A 24,671-nucleotide genomic window follows, 5' to 3' on the forward strand; every position below is an offset into this window, starting at 1 on the left:
TCAAATTGAACTGCGTATGTGGTGTACAAGCCCTGCAAAAATGTTGTAACACCACATATCAATGTCAGCCACGCTAGCACTGAAATACAAATACGTATAAGTATAGTGTGCCAGCTAAATATTTGGTAATAGTTAGCACTACTAATTATTTATGATAATTAAATTGCAAATATTATATACCAATTATAACATTTTTATTATCAAACTAAGTAATAAAACACAACAAATATATTTAAAAAATTCAGCATATAAAAATATATTTTTGTATTTTGTTCATATTGAAATTAATCTAAAAGCAAAACTATTTCTTTCATGGTTTCGCTATTTTTGTATCAGATAAAAGTAGGACTAACTATGTCTATTATTTACATAGTAGCCTCGATTTTTAAATTCATCATTTAAGTAGTCTGGAGCAATTCACAATAGTTAAATCATTATGATCTGTACTAAATTTTTGCAATCATTTCTGGATTTCTGTAAAGTTTTATGCATTAAATAATAATTATGATCAGTGATTTAAAATCACTTTTCACTGCGGTCAAGTCCGCCAATTCCAAATTCGTAAAACTTTGTAAAAACGATAACAAAATATTTAGCAGTCTTCGAAATAAAATATATGTGCCACTATTTCAGATTATGTTATGTTGGCTCAGCCCTCCCTGTGCGCACTGCTTTTTCTGAGCTTAAACTTTTTCAGAGACTGTACAGTGTGTGATACAAACAGCCTACTACATTCGCCTGTGTCCTTGCTATCTCTCTTTACGCGGCCCCTACCACTGCCGTACGGGTTTCAGTATGGTTAGAATTCAGTGAGCCAAGCGTTGTGCATCTCCCTACTCATCTCTGATTTATCTCTGGCCAAAATTATCGAGTTTCCTTTCACTAGTGTAACCTTGTACACGTGCACCATGCTGTATCACATGGGTAAATGGCCATGTCAGACTCTGTCATATGTACCTAGTTCTCTTTATAGGTTAAACTTCTCTTGTTAGTGTAGATCAGCATTTCGTGGTGACTTAAAATAGTGAGAATTGAAAACGGCATTTTTTGAGAACATAGATAAAATTAATTTTTAGCAATGACGTATATGAAATCGTGGGAAGAATTTGAAAAGGGGGCAGAAAGGCTATACTTGCAAAATCCAATCAAGGTAAATTGCTCAAGCACTTTTATTGTTTTTATTAAGAACTTTTTATGATTTATCGTTGAATTCTTGAATACATTATGGGACTATTGTGTATGGTAACAATTGACATATAAATTCTGTATCAAGACTGATATATTTTTGAGCAATAAATATTGAAGCATATATAGAGCTACATTTCAATAGTTTAGTTTTTAATTGATTGCTATTAATATGTGTCATTGTTTTTTAGGCTCGGTATACAATGAAGTACTGTCACAATAAGGGTACTCTTTGTCTTAAGCTTACAGATAATCGTACGGTTAGTATCCTTTTATTTTTAACTTCGGAGACTATCTTTAACATAATTTTGGATAATTTATTTCTACATATTATTGAGAATGTGATTCTTATTACACAATTAATTATATAACCTTTTATGTAAGGAAAATTGTCTACTTCATTCTTAATAACAAAAATGGATTCTAATGTGATATGAAGAGTCTGTAACTATAATATAAAAGGATATTTTTAAATTTACAGTGCCTACAGTATAAAACAGAAATAGCACAAGATCTGAAGAAGATGGAAAAATTTATAGGAAATCTTATGCGACACATGGCATCGAAGGACAACTGAATCTAACGAAATAAGAATAGGAGTATATTTTCCAAATAAAACCGTGTTCACAACATTGGATGACTGTTTCTTCTCATCAACTGAGTGACTGGTGGGATTATACATATTTATTTTGTTGAGGTATAACAAACTTCTTAAATATACAGTATGTGCATAAAAGTCTGCTTTTCATTTAAAGCTGAGTGCTCATTTTGGCCGGGTCCTTTGTCGGCGCGTTAAAGTTCTGAAACAATTCATTAAGACCAATTATATTATTATTAAAAATTATATAGCTCACTATACAACATGATATATATCATGTGTTAAAAGATGTGTACATCAATTAAAAGTGTGCATTTACAAAGTAATCATCGTTTATATCATCAATAAAATGTGCAGCTGACCATTAAATAAATAAATAATGCCATGCATCAAATATATAAAATATGTAACTTAATTTTCTGTAGGAAGAAAGCACATATTATTTTAAAATACAAATTTAGTTGTACAAATTTATGTGTTACACGTACCAAATTCATATTATCTCCTGTGCCCCTTATCAGCGGTAAACCTAGCATGCTCCAATCCAATACAATTTTTATAATTTTTTAATATATTTCAAGTAATAAGTCCACCTCTTTTTAATTGTATACAAAAGCAATAGAAAAGCAATAGAAGTGGGAACTTACGATATAATTGGTTGAAGGACTGCGTCCAGGGTAGCGTCAACAGGGTAGATGGCTTGATTTGAAGACAGTTCATACCGCACCTCTCCCGCTAATTGCTTTTGCGTCTACACCAAACAAAACTATTTTACTAAACTACTACACGCATACATAACATTGCAAATTACTACATTGAACTTGATTTAATAAGATACTTTAGAATCAACAAAATTTGTTCTATGAAACACAAAGGAAAGATTTCCACTTCCAATTATCATAAGAAATATCTTTAAGAAATTTGAAAACATTTGATAACCTTAACCATATTCACTTTAAAGTCTCCTATTTAATTCCAAAAGTTTCTATAAAGAAAAGTTAAAATACAAGTGAGATAAGGAATTAAGAGTGTTGAGTAAAATATTTTTACAGGCCTATTTTCTACAGAAGGAAAGACTTATTGATTACTGGAAAATAAGGTTTCCATAGATTCAACAATGATTTCATTATTTTTAGCCAAGTTTTCAATAACTCTATATAATTCCCGACGATGTACAATACACATAAATACGCCTTTCGTTCTCTATCTATTCCTTGTTCTCGCAAAAAGTAATGGGTTACACTATAAGTAACAGTACACCATCTATAATGTAATTATATTGATATATAGCGAAAGCAAAAGAAAGAATAATACGTACTACACGAGTAGGCTTAGTGCTGTCTGCAGAGCTTGAACAGCAGCTGGAAAAATCCTGTGGTGTGCTTTCGCCGAGGCCACTGTCCACATTACTTCCTATCAACATTCTGCTGTTACGAGTATAATCAAAGTCCTTCCGCAAATTATACTCGCTCCTAGGCTCAGGATACTTTGTATCGTTTCGACCGCGTCTCGTTGATGGCAAATTATAATTTCCATCGCAAGTATGCTGAACCACTCTTCTGTCTCTTTTGCCAACGGATCCGATCATTCTGAAAGTGAATCCTTGACAGTCTGCTATTCGGTTGTTTCAACATTTTTCTCTTTCATTTTAAAATACAATACTAATATTTCGGTAAACGTTAAAACGTGTCTACATAACTAAATAACATACACTCGGGTAAAGTAAGTTTATACATTGTTAAAACATAATAACATTGAACAGTACAAAGAACAAATTAACAGTTTGTATATAAATGGACCTTTGCAGACCTATTTAATGCATTACACAATAATTGTTAAATTTATAAAATTCACAGACACAGTAAAAAACAATGTAATATTGGATTAGCCCATTATTGATCACAAGTAGAGAAGTAAAACCTGAAATTAATTAAAACCGAAACATTCGTGTTAAAGTCGTTTGAGCGTCCACCGAAATTGTCACTTTTTGAGGTGAATACAATAAAACACATGTATCGCGATCGACCTGTATGGACCGAGCAAAAGCAACAGTGGGTGCCAGCCAGGAAATAAATAAACAGGTGCGACAAGCTGTTAATCAGTGATTTATTAAGGGCTCATGCTTCAAATAAATAGGGGCATGCTTAAAGTAGATAATGTACATGCTCGAAATAAATAAAACACATGCAAAGGATTTTTAAACAATGACTACGGATCCCGTCTCATCCTCCAGAGAGGGAGGGCCGTGTAGAGTGCAGGTGGTCTTGAGATCATCGTACCTAGGCAGGGATGTCGCATCCCCATCGTCCAATCTTGGATTACTAGATTGAACGGGACATTGTGGAACGTTTTGAGCTTGAACCACCGTATAAGGAATTTCTCGGCGTTGCTGTTCGCTCATTCCTGTTGTATCGACTAGGCCAAACTCCAGGTGCCTGGAAAAACGCGTTGCCTCGTGTAGCGATACGGGAAACATTGCCGTTTGCGATGTTCTTATACGTATTAGGCGATCTGATCTAATGAAAAGAGTAACACCGATAATAGACGCTTCTCAGAATCAGCAGGAATATGTAACTTACTTCCTAAGCTCGTCTGGAAGTTGCTTGTGAGAAGGACTCCGGTGCCTACTTCTGTGTCTTCGTCTGGGTTCTGTGTGACTAACCTACAGTATAGTAAGATCATTAATAATAGTTCAAAATAATTTGTGCCATTAAATATACCCACCACAGCTCTCTGGACACCCTCGCTCTTTCGTCTTTGAGCCTCCCTCCATTGCGGCTCAGAATCTATCAATTCGTGCCTATAGCATAACATTTTTGTAATAATTATTGTTATAAGAGTTCAAATTATATGTATATTGGTTCTGTAAATCAGGATAAAATGGCACAAACAAAGCTTACCTAGAGGACCGTGAACTTCTGTGCTTCCTTCGATGCTTACGATGACCAGATCTATTTTCAGATCCTCTAGATAATTCGGACTCGCAATCGGAGTGTCGACTATGTCTACGATGACTATGACTGTGACTCCTTCTACGGTGTCCACCACGACTGTGACTATCCCCTGAGCTTTGGCTCTCCACCGAGCTGCTCCTACGTTGGAGTCTGCTCAAGAGCTGAAAACAAATTCAACCTTACAATTCCCTTGATTGACAATTGTGCAATATTAATGTCATAAATATAAAGATTATATTTTTATATTTTTGCAAGTTGATAGTACGTACTGCCGGTGCAGTTCCTGCAGAACGCACGGATCGAGGACTAGACGAGGTGTAAAGACCACGAGGTTGGCTCTGTGTCCAGGGTGCACTCCTAGTGCTTCTAGGACTTGAATTTACCTGCCTCGTATTGGTACTCGGAGTATTACCACTGTTGCCAGTATTCGGAATAGCAGTAGGCGTCTCGACAAAGGGTCTCACCATTTCCTGACCTTCCACTACTCGACGTTGCGCCCTTCTGCTAGGGGTTCTTTGAAAGACCGGGGGTGGATTTCGTCTGATCGCAGTATGCTTCTCGGACCCGGAAGGTGGACTATAAGATCGAAAGCGGGAATAAGGACTCAAGGGTGGTGGACCGGTAGCCATTAATCTAAAAAAGGCTTGATGCTCCAGGCAGCATTTCCAAAGATGTCGGCACGCTCCTCTCGATGGGGTCTCGAATCCATGAGTTCTCTCCTCAGAATTCTTCTCGCTGACCCTCAGCATAAAGTATCTAGCCTACACGTGAAATCAATCATTCAACACGCCTCATCAATATGGATAAAATTCAATAAAAATATTGACATATAAGATATACTTAAAGAATATGTACCTTATAATATATTTTGTTAATTCGAGGCCAATAATAGTTTCCTACTTTCGTCTTATTACGCAGAAGTATTATACCACTTGGTGTCAGTCCCAAAAAATACTCCACGTTATCCTCACCCTGTAACAACAAACGAAAGTAACATCAATAAGCATTACAAAGTCCCACCGGGATATACGTATACAAAAGGATATAATAATCGAAGATCAAATACGTACCAGAACAGGATGCAAATCGACTCCATACATCTCAAGCCACTTCACCTTGTCCAGATAGTTAAGTTCAGCCGCCGCAGGCAATTGGCCTCTGCAGAAAGAGTCAAAAACGATCTAAGCATCTGAGAAACCTATGGATTTTGCGGCATTTGAAATTCAATGTGCGCCGGGGCGCTAGAGAACCTGTTCCGATACGCTTTCGTTCGACTTACACCAAGGTCTTGTGCAGTTCCACTATCCTCGCTTCAAGTTCCGCCGTCTGATTAGCCAAGAATCGGAACTCGGTGACGTATCCAATGGAGTGTCGTCGTGGATCATAATCCCCCAGTTCCGCTGAAAGCACATGGTTACCCGTGTTATCGAACAGAGCGCGGAATGCGCGCATCATTTATTTGCAACTTATTAACGTAATCGTCTGCACCTTTATTCTACACACGGACAGCCGATTAGCCGGTCGGGCCGGATGCCCACGCGTATTATCTACCGTGCTACAAGAGAAAGACGAAAGTGCTCTCATCCTGCAATTTCCTTACGTGAGCTCAGAGGGATATGCGTGCGTGCGTGCGTGTCTGCATATGAGAACACGCGAGATTCAGCTATGATAATCCATTTTTATCCAGCACGTTACCGATGAGACCGAAGTGCAATCAGCGTGCACTGAGATAATGAAAATATATCATCGAAGACATAAGACTATCCCTTATACGTTTTATATGTCATTTTAACATATAATAAGCCTTGGAAATTGATAAGATACTTCCTCCGGCTCTGGCGCTGTTATTAAGAATGTTAATGCGACCGGTTGTCAGAGCTGGTTTACACGTTTTATCAAAAACTTAAGAAGACGTTCAAGAAAGACTGGATGCTACTTCACAGCTATACTTAAATAGCTCTATACCTTTCGGGACCCGTTCTGCAGACAGTTAATTGAATCGGTGACTTTGATAAATATCAGGCGCTGACCTGCGCAACATATTTCATTCTGTGTCTTCCTTCGAACCCACTAGACCAACGCGTGCTTTCGCATGCGATGGAGTGTTAAGTGCGTTACAGCACTCCTATTCAAGTGAACTATTTTACTCTTTTACACCTTTTCATAAATCAATTGGACTTGTTCTCAATAGAACCTGACAAGATCATAGGGAATTTGAGTCAGTGTACATCTGTCAGTTGTAACCTATCACTGATTAAAAGTTGACTCGACCAGGGCACAACTGCCCTGTAAGCTCTCATGCATTGATTACACGAAGGAGGATGGAGAAGTAAAACAATAGGCAGAGAAGACATAAGTAGCTATCATTGCTAAACGTTCTTGTTATTTGTGAAGAAGAAGAAAGAACCTCAGTCTAGATTTTATTCTCTAGATGATACTGTCGCTACCGGATGACGTGAGAATCGACAAGCTAAAGACGTCCCGGTAAATTACCGATGCCATTTTGTTCGAGTAAACAAGAATATAAGTCGCCATAGGGAAATTCCAAATAGCCAACTTGTTTCATCTTTTTTGGCAAATTTCAAAAGAGTCTCCTTTTCAACTCCTCGTCTTGCGGTTGACGAGTTCAGAATTTCATTCGGCACAATGGACTCATCTTGTAGGGTCTTCCGTTACGGTTTCTAAGGTCGGTATCTCCATTCAGTGAACCTTATCCTGATTGGGAGTCAAAACGTAGGTTTTTTCTTTCTCTCCTTCCCAGAGAGCAGATTTACTTATTCACTCACTCTACGGAATCTCCTCATCCAAGCATTCTCTTTCTCTCTCTCTCTCTCTCTCTCTCTCTCTCCGCGCCTCGTCTTCGTATACACAGCAACTTTGTCGACTCAGATTTCGCATGGCGAGTCCTCGTTGCCAGTAATGCGCGCTTACCGAAGAAAGGGCATTCATCTCTTTCGCAACACGATGAGATGCAAACAGCGCCGTCTCTATTTACACATCTTTGAATCTCCCAGCAGATAACTAACGAGTGGACGGACTTCAATTCACATGGCGCGGAAGTCACTCGGTCGTACCGGAAACCGTCTTCGAGGTTTTCATTTGCGATACTTTTCAGTAGATGCGTGCCATGCACTAATCCTCCAAAGTGAATCTCGGTGACGAATGAGAGACTTGAGAAGAAAAGGGAATCAGAAAAAATATAATGACAGCGAGCCGTAAACGAGAGCCGTTAACGATGGTTGGGTCGTGGCGCATCCAAGACGAAAAGAAGTAAAAAAAAGAAGAAAAATGAAAAAAGAGAGTAAAAGGGTAAAGAGAAACCAAAGGATCGAAGAAACAAAGAAATTTAGAGGGGCAGTCATGAATGAAGGTAATACTCGAAGAAAACGAAGTACGCGTCATTGGCTATTATTACGAGTGCGCTTTTAATGAGCTTCCTAATAGCCGGTAGGTAGGTATGAGAATTTGCCCATAATTTTCTCAACCGAAGAAAATCACACGTGGCACCCATAACTACGTATAGACGCGCATGCGCAGTCGCTTTGAAAGCACCGAAATCAAATCGTAAGCTCAATTTCCCATGAAGCCCGTATGAGCGAGTTTCAAAAGGTACAATATGTATGTAAAAGAGAATAAAGGGGAACGAGAGAGATTGAAAAATGAAAGAGATTTTTCAACGTAAAAGGCAAAAAGTATTACGCTCGGAATACCAGTGGCAAAGCCAAATATTTTCTGGTAGCGTTGGTAACACGAAACTGGAGGAAATACCTATATCCGACGCTCTTCATTCGCGCCCGCACGCAAATACTCTCTGTCAAACTAAAAGAGCGGCGCTGCTGGTTCTAGTCGAAATGCACGAGACCGCAGATAAGGTACCCCTTTAAAACAGGTACTAATGGATCATATAGATCCTTATCCAGATCTCCCTCCCGGCTTATGAAATTCCTCGTATCCTTACGCTCTTATGAGGATTATTATGCGCTATCTCATAAGTTCCAGGTTCTACCTCCGGAAGCGTAGACTGGTTTTCTTACATTGCACAACGTAGGCTCCGAGTTCAGCGGCCAGATCGAAGGAAACCGGCAGCCTCCCTTGCAGGATGTCCTGTTTGACTTGCAGGAAAAATTGATACCTGAGGAAGAAGAAAGGAAGGTTATCTCTTTTTTTTTTACAAAGAAACCGTATTACACTATACCCGTCGCAACGATACGCTTCGTTGTCTCGGACGTAATAATACAAATAAAAGATATAAGGGTGGCGCAGCCTTGTCTCGCCGCAAACTTTAATTTTGCCGTGAGTCTCGTGGTTTTTCATCTGAACCCGACACGAGATCCTTCTTAGCAACCGTCGTCGAGTCTACGTACATAGATGCTCGTACACGTGATAGGTGCAAAAGGAATTCCAAACGTTTATGACGTTACGGTACTGTACCCAACATGTCTATTTATCGTATGGACAGTCCTCGACAGAACTGCCTATCAATTTCCAGTTAAGCGTATCTGCCAGAGTATTCGACCAATGCCGTTATGACGGGAAACAAGTGGCAATCGATAATTCATCGATAATCACTGTGTTTACACGGGAAGCAAGTTAAGCATTGGTTTTACAAGCGTTTCGGCGCGTTCGCAGCGATATCGACTTATCACGTGGATCTAACCGGGTGTACCTCGGGCAATTACGCCTCTTTCATCGCCAATAAATTTGTGGGTAATCGCGTTAATCGTGACCCAAGCGAAGTGGGTATAGGGTATATGGAATCCCGGTATCTCAGACGGCAGAGAAATAACACAGCGTACGTGGACGGTGGAAGCGAATTGTGAACGACCACTGGAGACGTCAGCGTCTTATCCCTACCCGAAGCTTAAGTTTATGTCTCGCGGTCCAGTCAGACTGTCTGCATCTTGTATCCTGTTATATTGTGCCAGCCAGCTACGTTGCCACATATTAGGCAGCACTCACACCGAGTCTTGATATATGATTCACGTGTTCCCGCGAAAAGTACTGTGGGGGCTGTTAAGTTCGGAGACGCGCCCGAAAAGAGGCGAGTGGGCGAGGTAAAGAAAGTATACTTTATTTAAGCCTCTTTTTCATTATTTTTACGACCCATCGCGCACCAGTAAAGGTGCGTGCGGCGGATCGTGAAACTTATTTGCAGTTGTGAACGTACTTATAGTCACGGAAGTGCAGTCGGGCTAGTTTTATGTATACGAAGGAGTGATATTTCGCACTCACCCTCTCTCGGTATAAGTAGCGAGTAGTTGTTCGCGGGTCAACCTGTAATTTTATTATCCACGATAATGACGCATGTGAAAAATAGTTGAGCTCCGAGCTCGGGTATGCTGGATGGTCTATAATTTTCATTTTTGGCTGGATAATTGCCGTGCCCAGTTAATTGCCAGGGTCCGCAGGAGTTGTAAGCCCGAGGCTAAATACGAAACAAACTCACTGGTTTCTCGAGAGCATCCGGACTTGCTCTAGCGAGAAAGTCAGTTACAGAGTCAATACTACCAACCCCTAACGTCGGAGATGGCCCACGGGTGGAAACGCATGAATGTACCTTCATCGATTGCTCACCTGGTATAAACGATGAATGCATTAGCATATAGATTGAGTTCGCTCGTTTGTAAAGACTTTTTTATTTCACTCCTGACCAGTTCGCTGGGTTCTGTATCTCCGTTTTTGTTCAAACTACAAATGCTCCGCGGTACCAATTCCTCAACCGATAACAGACGGCTCGGCGATCAATGCGCTTACGCTCGGTACCGCCCACTTGTACCAGCACCGTACCCTTCTACCTCAATTTACAATCCGTACATAAAATTCCCTAAAAAAAAGTCTCGGAACTTGGTTCATCCAGCGAGACGGAAAATCTAACTAGAACGCGAGCAGCTTCTCTTTATCGTAAAGTGTTCTGAAAGCCGCACAGACTGCAGACGATAATCCGAGTGCATTCTGACATATAATGGACGTCCTCAAGGCATCGCTGATAGAAAAACGGAGAAGCACGTTTGAACGCACCGATATTCTTCAGGAATTACTACGTCCCGATAACTCCCTCACGGAAGGACGATTTTTCGTACCTGGTAATTTCTTCTATGAGCTTGCAAGGATCCGCGGCATAGAACTTGACCCCGAAGTATAGCGCGTGCACGTCCGGACTTTGATCTCCGCTTTGAAGTTTGAGCTGCTTCCCGATCTTCTTGCTGGGATCTAGCCATTGCTGTAAATAGCAGTGAATCACATTGGTGAATTACTATCAATCCAATTAATTAAGATGACGCTGGACCAGAGCTTATAGGTGATTTCACAGCGTGGCCAATGTCCCACCGGAAATTACAACAGTTCGGCATTTCCCGTTGATAATAATCTCATCCTCGTCTGCCTCGAGGGCAGAAGTGATCAGGATATCGAATGTAAATACTCGTAGAGATTTATATTAGCAAGAATCGAATTACCGACGGACAGCTCAATTTGCGTCACTCTTGCTCAACGCCATACTGCGTCATTTCTTTTTAAGAGTTTCATTTCTTTTCATTTTTTATCCCATCTCTCATCACTCCTTTTTTGATCGATCGACACTATCCCATGGTCCAACCTCAATTCGACTGGACGTGTTATTCTCACGACGAAAGATATCAGCGTCGAATAAATTTTCATGCGCGACTTACCGTTTGATTCTCGTGATCAAGATACCGTAACCCAAAATACGCAGTCTCCAGAAGGTTCAAATGTCTGAACACCCTGTCCAGCAGTTCCTGACCCAAATTCGAACTCTGAAAAGAAAATTTTTAAATTTAGTCTTCGTTCAACAATCGTCCGAAAAAGAGTATACCGATCGCTCGCTAATGGACTCGGTCGATAAACCGACGATAGAGATCGATAACGCGCGATCGGCATAATTTAACTATCGGTAAGCGTATTTACTCGGCCTTGGCCGAGCTTCCTCGTAATCAAAGCGATGTACACATTCGTAGTTGGTAATTTACTCGACCAGACTCGACGGGCCTTATGACGGCGATAGTGACTGAGATCGAAATCGGCCTCTTCCGGTTCCCACTGCATCGTACCCAACCGTAACGTCCATTTGTTTCTCTCATGGGAAACTAACAGGGAATCTATGCGTGTCGGAGAATATCCCGGATCTCGTTCAGGCGAGCGACTACAGTGGACTAGAACGCGAGAACCGCTCGACGTAATTAGCCGTCATGGTATTATGATATCGTTTCTTTTAAAGGGTTCAAAGACAAGAATAACCGGTAGCAAACTTGGCAGTACTTTTAAGTAGTTTACTTTTAAGTATATTAAAAAATTCTTTGAGTTATCACACGAATGCTTTCGACTATTGCTTCCTCTATTTGCAATCTTTCGCAGTCAAATTGCTGGTTTATGTTTAGACATATTCTACGTAGCAAATAGCAATATACATATATAGTTACTTGTTTGATACGTCAAGCCGATACCATACAGTGTCTCGAATGCTTGTTATATGTCGGGAGAAATTTGTCGAGCGTGAACGAGCCTTCGATAATTTATAAGTGAACGTTTGGATAGGAGCAACGCGAAGGATCGAGTTCCGATCATGATAAATACTGTAACTATGGATTTCGTGCTTGTGTAAGCTTTTCGAACTTTCTCTGTTAACGGGAGCTCGTAATTAATACAAATAGGAAACAACTGTATGTTTACTCTGTATACGATTTGTATTATTTGCCTCTAGTACGTCTGGCTACAGTGCCGTATACATATGCAGATTTTAGGTTCGTGAAAAAATTGATGCTGCCTCAGGTTAAAAAGTTATGAATTTTAGATATACCCACGTAACCGATTACAAAGCTCTTGGGCAGGTCTGGCAATTAATTGTTTCTTCGTCGGGCTGATTCGATTGAAAAAAAAATGTACCTCAAGTGTTTCCTGGTTGAGATTCGTAGCTTGAATAATTTACATTCGTCAAAAAGCAGAGCGGCTACAGAAGAGAAAGAGAGTGAAACACCATATATATATATACACACCACGCACACGCACGCATATATTGTGACTATATTTTAAGGAAACTAGTGGTAGAACGGCGCATACGGCTTGAAACGAATTAATCGATGACGTGGATTCTGTACCGCTATATACAAACGTATTATAGAAGCACGGAGTGATCCCTTCTCCGTGTAGGATGGATATCCAACCGCTCCTGCCGTTTTTCTCCGACGAACGGCGAACGGGAACGCAGGAAAAAGACGTTGAAGAAGAAAAGGAGAAAAGTATCGAAAGAGGAAGAAGACTGCCACCCGTGTATATATCTGGATCGGAGTTTAAATTTATAGTAGGCGCTGGAACTATCTTTCCTCGGCATCTATCCTTGCACCGGCCGACTTTTAAAAGGGCGAACAACGCGTTTGCACCAAGTGGGTACCATTGGTACCTTACCACCTCGAGTTCTTCGACAGTGAAAAGCTCTTGGCGTACGAGAGTGAAGACTTCTTTTTCTTTGTTAACGTAGCCACGACCTCGCGGACTAGCAAGACTTATTACTCTTTGCATTCCTCGTAAAGACGAGTTTCGTGTTCGGCATGAGGATTTGCGATTTCGAGAATCCACCATTACTCTCCAAGTGCGATACCATTCGGTCTTCGTCGTCACATTGAAGTATAGCTAATTGGCCTAATCAATTTTCAAGAAACGACAACGGCCGATTATACAGGATAATTGGCATAGCAATCGTCATGCCGAAGGTTTAACCACAGGAAATCCACAAGTGGACATGGTTGTCCATCCTCGTGGTGAGTAATCGCCATGGAGTTCGTCCTGTTTTCAGGATGTATTGTTTTTACGTTTTTTCTTTTTTTCTTTTTTTTTTCGAATGCCACCGGTTCGGTTTCGTACAGTTTGGTATTGTCGGATACGTATAGGGGTCTATGCCCTGATGCTCCGAGTTCTGGTTGGAGGTGGGATAGAAGGTAAAAGGGAGAGAAGTCGGTGCACGGTTGGTGGGGATATCAGATACCTTTTTTCTCCTTTTACTTACATAATGTATTCTCAAACGTACATACGTATAGGAGTGTATAGAGGTAGGGTGGCCCGCTACCAGTACGAACCTTTACGTATGGCATCCACACACAAGCCTTCTGGACACTTATCGGACTGTGTGCCTGCAAACGTGACGGAGGCGTGTCACGTCTGAATACAAAAGGTATAGTACCAACATACCAATGCTACTAACTCATACCTAACAGGGAATACCAATTTCCGAAGTCGAGCCGAGTGTCGCAGGTCTTAGCGCTTCTTTTCAAGTGAGCGACTACATACATAAATACATGCTCGAGGGCCGAATCCAGAGCTACGTGCACCAGGGGCCCCGTGTCACCGACCTTCTACACCTATGGTATTTTCTTAGGTCAGACTGACGTGGGGTATTGGCACGCTGCTTGTAGCAATCGGTACCAATGTCACTTTTGTTCGGTACCGAAAGCAAGCTGAGTATCCGACTGACTTACTGACGAGATAGTCTTGAGACCATACATCCGGGGAAACGGATGCGCCGGAAGCAAGGCGAGTTCTTAAATTCCAAGAAGTCGTATAGTAAAGGTAAAAGTCCCTCGTAGAAGTCCCCACGTAAAGGATCTCTACGTTTGACGTTATCAGAGTGGAATACATATAGCACGACAAGTAGACAAGGCTCTGGGTAGATTATCATTACAAAGAAATTTATTTAATTTTTGTCAAACCCTTCACGTAGCATGGTGCCTATAAAATGTTGGGATAATAGAGACGTTTGCTGATATTAACGAGAAAAGTTGATATTATGTTTTTCATCATAGCAATTCCGCGGCAGTGGTAACAAACGCGGTATGAAATTAAAAGCGAGGCGCAGCGAAGAGCGCAATAAAAGTGTAGGGCAACTAAGAAGAAGAGTCTGGCCTCGGGCCAAGGAGTAAGCCGTGGGTTCAGAAGGTAGGTAGGTAATCATCTTTAGGTTGCGTGCGCCGAACGATTTCAGTGGTTTCTTTCATTTTTCATACTTCTACGCTGCAAAGCATTTATTTAGGCATTGCTCGCTGCTCCTTAGCCGCTAGCCATGTTTGTCGTGGGAATCGAACCCGGCTATTCCATGGATCGATTGTGTTAGCCTGATATTGAAAAAAAGCCTATTTTAACGAGGGTACCGCTAAGTCTATTAAATCCACAAGCATTAACCATCGCTCAGAACTCACTGTTTCCTAGTAACTTCCGGCGATATAGCAATAGCGCGGGCATAGAGACGGTATCTCTGTAATTGCCCGTGCCAGAAGCGTTAACGTGTAGACATACAGGTTCAGTTATGAAATAATGGACATGTACAGCGCGATAGGGTTTACGTTTCTTTCCCATAAAAGTTCATAAGGATGCACTTAATAATTATTCTTTGAATAATAAGAAACTTAAATAAGAGCCCTTTTCTCACTGTACGGGATAAGCAATTGAATGGGCAATCTCTTTTTAAGAAACATTACTTGCCTTGCCAGGAAAGCTAGTTAGACCATACCTCACGCACGTACTTAAGGATCCGTAAATAATAAGCTAATCCTTTGGGCTGGACGTAATCATGACGACGTATAAGGTGCATATCTGGTTCTGCCGGAAAGGGTTACGTTTACCCGGTTAGCATTATGTTGACGCACAACTTATATATATTTATCCATCTTTCATCTTTTTCATCGGAGTTATGCAGAACTGGTTCTATAACCGTGTAACGAATTACGAGGGTTATAACGAAGAGTCTTACTTTACCGATAGCGTGAAATAATTCATTCGACGACACGCTTCGAGGATGCAAAGCGAACCGAGAAGGAGCTTCCTAACGGGCTGCAAGTAATTTCCCCGTAATTGGCAGCACGAACCGGAAGATCATGAAGAATAATCGAAAGCACTTACTAGAACACCGTTCGGTATATGCAGCAATAACTTCCTGATAGAAGTCCCTCGGAGGGAAAGTAATCACTTAAACTTCCTAAACTGCATGGATGTCGTACGACGCAGGAGGGAAGATAGAATTGAGTAAATGAAAATGGAAAACTAAAATGACATAAAAAAAAAAGGAAAAACTAGCAAGCAGACTGAGCTAGCTTTTCCGTTGTCATTCCCGTAAAACTTTTCCACAAAACTTTCGTATACTCGAAATACAAGACTGATAAGTTATGAATCGACTGGAAACTTTCGAATCGGCCATCTTTTTTTTCCCCCATGATGCCTTGCGAGCGGTACGATCCCATATAGGTATACAGCGATCGCCTTAAAACGTTACTTTACCTTATCAATAAATATTTATTCAGGCATTGGGAGATCCCATCCAAATCGATCCTTCCGAATTTCACATGAAGCCAATGGGGCTTGAAACGATTTCGTCGAATAATTCACCTAGCAAATCGGGGATAGAAGTGAATGGCAACTTCCTATCAGGAGATCCAACGATTCCTGGTACGATATGCGCAAGCTCATCTAGGCAATAATTTTCTCATTTTTAATGACGGTGCCGGACGATGGCACGGCATACGTATATACACGCAGAGAATTTCGGTACCTATGATACGTAATCTACTGGAGGCGAGACGACGCCAGTTCCTGCGCAAAGGCTTCAAGAGGCGCGTGAATTAGTAGGGTGCCTTGGGCCCCCCAATTTTGGTATATCGCCTAATAACAGAGGAGAACCAAACTGAGTTGAGTCGAGTTGAGTCTTGGCTGAACTGTTGCAGGCAAAGGATAGCCGAACCATATTCGAACCATATACCAACCGTATCCCAACCATAGACCACCGTATAGCCCCCGGCAAATCGTTCGTTTCGAACAGGCCCCGGCGTCTCGGACCCCGCTGAGGAACTAAATATTATTAATCCGTAAAATTATAACTTGTAGCCTGCATTAACGATATACATTATACCCTTGACCACCATACCAGCGAACGAGAGCACTTCCCGTTTATGTCGAGACCCGTCATAGACCTTGCGTGTTCAAAGCTTTCTCAAAGAAAGGATTCACCATGATGAATAACGTTGAGGGTCTCCCGAAGAATACAGGAGAACAGATTTAATTGGCACGTTTAGGCCACTTTGCATATTTATTAGAATCATAGCTTTATACTATATATTGTATTAACGAAACTGTCAAAGTCCGAATGCAATTTAACACCATGGATAGATAAGCGCAAGAAGATACAAAATCATGGATACTTTGCTGTTGGTAGTTTGTAATTAGATCTGCTGTACAGTAGAAATTCACTACCGAAGGCTTTTCTCCGTAAAGATCCTTTTATAAGGGTTAATGGTAAAATGATGAAATCTATGCACAAGCTGGTGTAGTCCGATTCTTCTTTGCAAGATGTCGTGTTCACTGTTCGTGAGGAGAGACGAACAACTGATGTTCACGAGTGGCATTTGAACACGAACCGAACAATCTAAAGCGTACACTGCGGGCGGATAGTATAATTAGGCACGAAACAAATGACAGAGTAAAAACAGCCTGATTAGGAGTAACATGTGATTATTGCGTAGCAATCAGATTACACAAGACGCAAGAGGCACCTGAAATTTTTGTTTAAACGAAGGAAGCCTCCAAAGCACAAGTAAACTTCTATGGAATGTACCTTCCCATACGATCCCATTCCGATGAGCATCGACAGGGTATCATTCCCCGAGTTCCCCGAAGCTTCCAGCTAATTTTGCGTGCGCTTAATGGTCCATCAAAGAGAACCGGGATTTACGTGTAAACCAGTAGCCCTGCCTTGACGTTGCGTGTCGCCTTGAAAATCCTATCTAGTCGGTCATCAGGACTATAATATATAGCTATACGATAAAAGCGTTAACTGAATTTGTGAAAAGTTGTGAAAAGCATAAAATACAAGCCTTGGGCCAAGTGCGTGCCAGCTAGCCAGGGTTCATCTCGATAGCCACGGCCACGCTGGATCGCTTGGATATCCGATTAACTGATGGTGCAATAATGCCGGTAATCTGCCTGTGCCTATAAACGTTCTATTAAGACCGATGTACTTACAAGGGTGTGTTATTACGATCGGCAATTTTCGATTTTCCAAGCCAGTCGAGATACACGTATTTTATGCGATATATACAGTGTAGATCTAGGATAGCAACGCCGTCTAAGAGTAAGACTCATTGGCAGTGCATCCTGGAGAGTCAAAACGGTAGGGAGCACGTTTGTCTCGTGCACTCGGCAAAATGAAGAACGAGGAGAATAGAAACTGCAGATACATAAGGCAGGCTTTACCGCAGCCCACTGACTGCTGATGAATGGGATCCTGGCTCTGTGTTTCATAGGCAACCCGACCGGAACATAACACTGGGACCACCTAGTCTAGTCGACTGACCGGAGCTCAGGGCTATCACAATTAACGTAGGGCCCATTACACGTCAGAACCACGTCATTATCGTAGTAGGAGCGTCGAATGAGAGTAACTCAATGCCCTAATGGAGAATAATTTCTTAGAGAGGATCTTAAGAGTCAGGATGGATCTCGGGCTTACCAGCACGTCCTGGAGTAGCTCGTGCTCGTCGAGGAGGATCACTTTGCAGTGTAGGAGTCGAGGTCTACGGCTACCGGTCGGCCTCAGACCGGGACACAGCCACTCGACCACCATTGCTCTACCTTCCTTTGGTATCCTTTATCCGGTCCTTCCACTCAGCTTCGTCACTTAACCCTCTCGGTGCTTCTGTTCATCCTGAAAAGCAGTCGCATGGTAATTCAATCAGTGTCGTACCCCTACGTAGGTGGTTCATGATGGTGACTGACTGTATATATGTACAGCCAGCAAGACCTAGTCAATATTCTAACGGCGTGTGCTCGTCGAAAGGAAAACTTGATCTGACCGTTTATCTTTCACTTTTGATCATATCCTTCTTGCCCTGCTAAGAAGACCTCAGCGGGTGAGTATTCGAGCGGGCTGGTTTGTGAATACGAAAGGAGATAAAAGATACGTTTTATATCATTCTATAAAGAAGGTCTTTTTCATACTCTTATTGATCTATAGGAGAACCACGTAGGAAGCCATGCTCTTCGTCATTCCTTACTTTTTTTTTTCAGCTCCCTTTTTCAATATTATTAATGACGAAGAGACTCCTTCGTCTCGACGAGAGATTGATGCGAGTAGACAATTGACATATAAGGTGTAATGCAATTCCTACGTAACGCGGAGGCTGCCCAGATATTTAAGACTGAAAACTGAATGGATATGTATACGAGGATAAATACGGTAAAATAAATGATTCGAGGAAGGTAATTAATTAATGTAAAATAACAAGCTGTAATTGGTAATAGTTTCATCGGCTTGCTAATACAATTTAATTCTTGACTGTAATAATTTATAAGACTAATGAGCGCCACTACTGCTCACTTTAACGGAGCCCACCTACCGAGCATAAAATGCTTCCGAATTAGTAACGAATTTAAATATTGCATTTGAAAATGAAAAAAAAAATTGCTATCTATATTATATAATTCTCCAGTCAAGCTTAGCTGTAATAGCGTCACGCCAAATGCACGTTATTGGAAAATTATGCTGACACCTGGTATAAAAAGAATTTAATGTCACTCCAGGCGCTAATGCTATACGATAAACTAATTTTACCTGTTTCTTACTATACGTCCATGGGGTCAATGTATTTCGGAATTGGGCAGCCGTGGATTCCACGCGGTACTCGAGTGGAAGGTATTGGACAAATAAAACTAAGAGAACGAGGAAGTCTGTTTTTACTGATTGCTCTCGCGACAGGTTCTTCGACTTCTTTTGGACGATTTGCTAATCAAGGTTTCGAGTGCACGTTTATCATTTTATATAGATACCGCGGGCCCATCGTTCGCTTCTATTTCCATTTGAATTGCGGATTAGATTTTATAACGTATGGTATAACACGTTAGGCGTAACTCGGTGCTAGTCAGCTACTCGTCTTTACCGTTAGGCTCATAGTTCCTATATTACGTACATACGACTTCCTGTGCCCACTATAGGCCACACGGACGCATAAGTGTCCACTAGTTAAAATATCCTTTTCGTTATCGATCGATTTATCTCGACCGCCTTGTTCGACAGTAACAATTTAAGATAGTCGTGTTAACCGGGTGTGGCATGTAAGTTGTTGGACACTGTTCTGTGTTGGACAAAATTATATCGTGTAACATTTAGAAGTTATTATTTCACCAGTATCTCTATATGAAAATTGCTGAGCTTTAATCGACGCGGAACAGCATTAAATTACATGCCCGCGAGGCTCGGATAACAATAGAAGTTCGTGTTATCTATACGTGACTATTTCCATTGTGCGTAATAATGCACTGTCTCCAGCCACAAAGCTCGTAACAGTCAGTCGACATTCAAAAGCACGGAGTTAAGTTGAATTCGAATAAAAGTCACAGGTAACATTGTTCACTGTGTAATATATCAAGCCTATAGACACGATACCTACATTTCTGCGTCCTGCGAATCGCTAAGAAAATTAATGGCTCGTGCTTTGCATTCCCGAGGGAAGTTTTGAATACCGAAGATTCGAATAGCCTCGGGTATTCGACTTGTAAAGAAATCACTCGACAATTCCTGAAGGACGCACTTGAGAAAACTTGGATCGGTGGCAATTCCACCCGATGGTATATTTGATATCGAATATTTATTTGACTACCATAAGTCCACTTGATTCTTTGAATAAACAGTTATCAGTTCGCTCGGTACGTCTCCGTGGAAGATTTGCAAATACTTTTTATTCCAACGGCTGTCTCGTCAATTTGCATATGGATGCCCCAGAGAAATTCGAATAATTGCTAGACGGAAATCTCTTGGCAAATTTATGAAAATTAATAACAACCACTGTGTCTCGAGTTTTCACATTATTTCACTTTCATAACCGTCGAGCAATATGTTTCATCTGACAACCGAACCCACGCTTTCCGTCAGGACTAAATAATCTACTTGTTAGAGTAAAACAATAAACTCCTTGTTGAAGATCATCGTAAATTAACTTGACAATCGCGATCGCCGTGAATTTGAGGTTAAATTCAATACCGCACGAAGTTCGTGCTCTTGCATGTCTATGGGGAACAACGTCTGATAATATCCGTAAGTCATGATCAGCATTCTACGGAAAGAAATGATACAATCATTTCGCCAGTCCGTAATGATACCGTATCCAAGCGAAGTAAAGAAAAAAAGTAAGAGAAAAAAAAGCAAAAGAACAAAAGAAATCCAGCTCGCTTAACCGTAATCATTGTTATTCGGTTCTTCTCTCGGTATAGACACTGTACAGGCAAAGGCGTTCTTAATGGGAAAATACCGCACTAATTTCCCACTGAAGGAGGATCGCTAATTGCCGTAATTCTCAAAGAAAAGTTTCCCGTAGGCAACCACCATAAATATCCACGTAACATAGACAGGATACGTACCTTTCTCGGGATCTTCAATTAAACGGATCGATTCCACGAAATCATCTGGTATACCTTGAATTTCCTTGTTTTATCATCACTCGCATATAACGATCAAGAAATACGATATAAGGGATCTTATATCCGATTATTGTTACCTCTTAAACGAATTTTAAACGAATTCCGCACATGTATCCCGTGACATGTCAAGGGATCCCGTGTATTTCTCTTTTGCGTCTTCTCGTAGGTTCTTTTTCTCTGACTAAATTTGATTTCCTCTGTGTGTCTACGTGACACCAATTATCCGTATCGAAGGTGAAAGCTAATGGTCATGCTCAAGAATGATGATAATGACTGTGATTAACTGTTCAGATTTCGTAGCACAACCGATACGTTGAGAAGAGCGTGTGCTCGCGGTAGCCGCTCAGGCCACTGGCTTCGCTCGGATCAGACTGAGCTGAGTCAAGCCGAGGATTCAGATATGCCTTTACCTTGTCCGCCTTCCTTTCGTTTCCTTTACCTTTCCTTCGCTTCGCATTCTCTCTCGCTTACCCGCTCGAACGCCTCATGCTGTTCACTCTGTTAATCGTGATAGCATGCCCAGTGATGTAACGTATTGAGGCACTTCATAGGTGCGTATGTGTATAAAGTTTTGACGTAAAAATATATATGCCATAAAAAATATTGTATAATTCTGATACATAGAAAAAATGTATTACCGTTTTAGAGCACATTGGATGAAAGTCAGTATAGAAAGTTATATGTATAACATAGAATAATATAGTAGGTCGGATGAATTTGTTGTACCGAAAGAGAGTTGAGAAAAAGTGAATTTCTACGTGATCTGTTTTATAATAAATTTATACAATTTTAATTTATTCTATAATATATTTGGATGATACGAAAACTATGCTTAATATTAATCATGTTTTTAATAGGTATTGTTTGTGCGTTAGTTCTGTCATGCGATTCGATTATTTTGACATTTTCATCGTGATTTTCTACCAGTGCTTAAGTGTTTGATGGTGTCCTTTTGAACGGGGTCGTGCAGCGAATAACTACGCTACTGATTTTAAGCATAGCATAGCAAAGCGTTCGTCCCTCTCTTGGGTGCTACTCACCTTCCTTCAGTAAGGAGCGCGCGGCCTCGTGCCAACCGGCCTGCCTAATACTTCGATACACATGACTGAAAAAGAGGCGCCTACCATAAAAAATATGATACTTGGTGCGACTTCACGGCTGTTCTACTTTGTTAGTAACTATTGAAGCTTAAACGATGAATAAGGAGTGGAAAGAATGGTAGCTAGATTTTGAGTCTGCTCCGTTTATCGGTTTATGTCATTATTATACGTATAGAGACTGCTTCAAGATTTACGTTTGACTCTGAAGTTATCGTTTGTATTAAATAGTTTATACATTGTACTGATGCAGTTAAAGCAGGTTCTCACCTTGTTATCGATAAACGTTAATGTACCCAGGAGGCTGAGTATTCGTGTAAGAAATGAAACTGAATATAGCAGGTGTCCTGAGGAACAGGTGGGCGTCAATCAGAAACTTGTATTTTTCTATTAGAACTATTTCTTCTACATATTTTTATAAAATTATCCTTGCTATTTCTGATAGATTGATGAGGAATTTACTGGAATCATTGTTTCGATTTTTTAATAATAATATATGGAATATTAAAAATAATATAATGTTTGTAAATCAAATTCAAGTACGCACAGATGTACGAGAACTTTTGTTACTTATTATAAAACAGAATGTAGGATTAATAAGTTTTGTTTATTTTCGATTTGATGAGCAGAACAATTTGTATTTTCAATAAATATTTAAAGCTGCTATCACTTCAAAGAACGTCTTTCTTTCTGTCGATAACTTTGCTGTATTACCGCTGAAATATTTGACACCGCTGGTGCCATCTGTGAACTTATTGTAGTATTGTACTCCTACGGTTATGTCCTGTTGGTAAGATAACACTGAAACTGTATATTTTAAATTCTATACAACGATTCCTTAGAATTATAGTCATAGTGTCAAGCTGGCAGGTAACTTAAACGCAATGAGGATTAAAGAAATATATTTATGGGCTCATGAAATGGAATTTGTCATTATATTCGTCTAGTCTTGTGACACTGATTGCCACGCAAGACGGTATTCTGGTAGAGTCTAGTAACTTTTGCCGTGTCGTTGTCATCATTGCTCAACTCGACGGATTGTGTACATTTCTTCGTGTATCAAGAAGTTTTTATTGGTATTTTTGTATCACGTTCATTATTAAAAAGTGAAAATCTCTCTAGAAATGCCGTCCATTGAGTGTTGATTAGAATATCTTGTGTTGTGATTATCGTATATAAAGTGTCGACGTGGAAAATGGCGTGGTTCGAGGACGGACTGTCTAGTCTGTCGAATTTGAAGGGCCAGATTACCAGTTTCACGAAGGAAGTACTTTCAGAAGGCATCGTCGAGGAAATAGGTACGTTGTTCTTTTCAATACCATTAATTTCTACGTCAATAGAATTTTTAATATAGGTTAAAGTATTACTTACTGACGACTGTCAAAATAATAAACTGTTTTACCGATCGAGTAACTTTTATACTCGTATCTGACCTGCGTGAAGTTAGCCTACTATTTTGAAAAAAAATGGAAAATTCTCGTATGTCTATTGTTCCTCGATTGCAAATTAAATTTTGTTTTAGTTTATCTTATTATTTCTCAAATACATTGTATATAAACTGGTCCAATTTGATTTCAAATTCTATAACAATTATAGATATTCAAAGGGTGAATTCCTGACAGTCATATTGCCAAACAATTATTTTGAGCCACTATGTATTAGGTTCTACTGATACATTAACAGGTACTCTAATCAAGATGTACAGTTTTAAATTTACATTGTTAACATAATTTGTACTTAAACATTTTATACAACACAGTTTGAACTCAGTAATCCAAGTATCCATTTTTGGATCTCTATAAATGTATGTTTTGAATAAATTTAATATTCAGCAATTAACTTTTCAATGTAAATTAGAGTTAAATAAGGAAAAACATTGGTGGGTATTAAATGTATATCAGTGTCTTGCATTTCTGTTACATTTCCTGTTTTTAGACGAACGATCGAAAGAATTACAAGAAGCCGAGGAGAAATGCGTTCAACTGCAAGAACTTTTGAATTCAAAGGATGCAGAAGTAAGTAAGACTATATAAAAATGTTGATAAATCTATATTTATAATATTAGAGATTACATAAACGAAAATTTTAATAAAAGGCATTTATATTATCCTCAAAAGAAATAATAGAAGGGCTAAACTGTTTTTCTGAATAAAAATAACGACTTCATCACCGTATATACCGGGTGTTTCACCTAACTTGACCACCTTAATTATCTCGGTAATTATCGACGTCACAAAAAAATGTTCCAGACAAAAGTTGTACGGTATCGAGGGGGCCTTCAAATGCGACCAATTTTTTTTTATTTCTATGGAGGCGTTGATGCACAGTGAAGGTCACCGTCACTTTTTTTAAATAGAATGGTACATTTTTTTT

General features: G+C 40.2%; 3 protein-coding genes across 9 annotated transcripts in view; 2 read left to right on the top strand and 1 right to left on the bottom strand.

The window, feature by feature from the left end:
• Nucleotides 1–856: 856 nt before the first annotated feature.
• Nucleotides 857–2,172, top strand: LOC107274708 (signal recognition particle 9 kDa protein). The gene is made up of 3 exons (XM_015754112.2): nt 857–1,150; nt 1,377–1,445; nt 1,667–2,172. Exons 1-3 carry the CDS (start codon nt 1,079–1,081, stop codon nt 1,760–1,762), a joined length of 237 nt encoding a protein of 78 aa, XP_015609598.1. The 5' UTR covers nt 857–1,078; the 3' UTR covers nt 1,763–2,172.
• On the bottom strand, nt 1,766–21,590 carry LOC107274706 (band 4.1-like protein 4). 6 transcript variants are annotated; one of them, XM_015754104.2, is made up of 18 exons: nt 21,279–21,590; nt 21,142–21,195; nt 18,239–18,433; nt 11,406–11,510; nt 10,818–10,957; nt 8,772–8,869; nt 6,017–6,137; nt 5,808–5,895; nt 5,593–5,709; nt 5,007–5,498; nt 4,684–4,898; nt 4,508–4,583; nt 4,363–4,445; nt 4,063–4,299; nt 3,102–3,372; nt 2,431–2,534; nt 2,272–2,320; nt 1,766–1,985 (listed from the first exon to the last, which is right to left on the bottom strand). In XM_015754104.2, the coding sequence occupies exons 3-18, from the start codon at nt 18,350–18,352 to the stop codon at nt 1,935–1,937; spliced, it is 2,361 nt and encodes a 786-aa protein (XP_015609590.1). In that variant the 5' UTR covers nt 18,353–18,433; nt 21,142–21,195; nt 21,279–21,590; the 3' UTR covers nt 1,766–1,934. The 6 variants fall into 6 exon arrangements, with proteins under 6 accessions (XP_015609590.1, XP_015609595.1, XP_015609589.1 ...); XM_015754109.2 differs by having other exon boundaries at nt 4,063–4,218; nt 21,142–21,590; XM_015754103.2 differs by having other exon boundaries at nt 21,142–21,590.
• A 1,683-nt stretch (nt 21,591–23,273) lies between these two features.
• The window catches only part of LOC107274704 (thyroid receptor-interacting protein 11), a 29,359-nt gene continuing 27,961 nt past the window's right edge, over nt 23,274–24,671 (top strand). The window contains exons 1-2 of one of the 2 annotated variants that reach the window (XM_015754101.2): nt 23,274–23,596; nt 24,234–24,313. In XM_015754101.2, the coding sequence (XP_015609587.1) occupies nt 23,494–23,596; nt 24,234–24,313 (183 nt within the window). In that variant the 5' untranslated portion in view covers nt 23,274–23,493. The remainder of the gene's footprint in view (nt 23,597–24,233; nt 24,314–24,671) is intronic. The other variant, XM_025092041.1, reaches the window with a different exon arrangement.

Source organism: Cephus cinctus, unplaced genomic scaffold (assembly GCF_000341935.2).
Source record: "Cephus cinctus unplaced genomic scaffold, Ccin1 Ccin1_scaffold0101, whole genome shotgun sequence".
NCBI classification, from domain to species: domain Eukaryota; kingdom Metazoa; phylum Arthropoda; class Insecta; order Hymenoptera; family Cephidae; genus Cephus; species Cephus cinctus.

What these genes read in the sequence shown, in the direction of transcription:
- LOC107274708 (XM_015754112.2), top strand. Translation starts at nt 1,079, where the DNA reads ATGACGTATATGAAATCGTGGGAAGAATTTGAAAAGGGGGCAGAAAGG. An exon ending in ACTTGCAAAATCCAATCAAG is followed by an intron (nt 1,151 to 1,376) that starts GTAAATTGCTCA and finishes ATTGTTTTTTAG; the next exon opens with GCTCGGTATACAATGAAGTA. An exon ending in AGCTTACAGATAATCGTACG is followed by an intron (nt 1,446 to 1,666) that starts GTTAGTATCCTT and finishes TTAAATTTACAG; the next exon opens with TGCCTACAGTATAAAACAGA.
- LOC107274706 (XM_015754104.2), bottom strand. Translation starts at nt 18,352, where the DNA reads ATGGTGGTCGAGTGGCTGTGTCCCGGTCTGAGGCCGACCGGTAGCCGT. An exon ending in TTAACAAAATATATTATAAG is followed by an intron (nt 5,499 to 5,592) that starts GTACATATTCTT and finishes TTTCACGTGTAG; the next exon opens with GCTAGATACTTTATGCTGAG. An exon ending in GTCCTTCAACCAATTATATC is followed by an intron (nt 2,321 to 2,430) that starts GTAAGTTCCCAC and finishes ATTGGATTGGAG; the next exon opens with CATGCTAGGTTTACCGCTGA.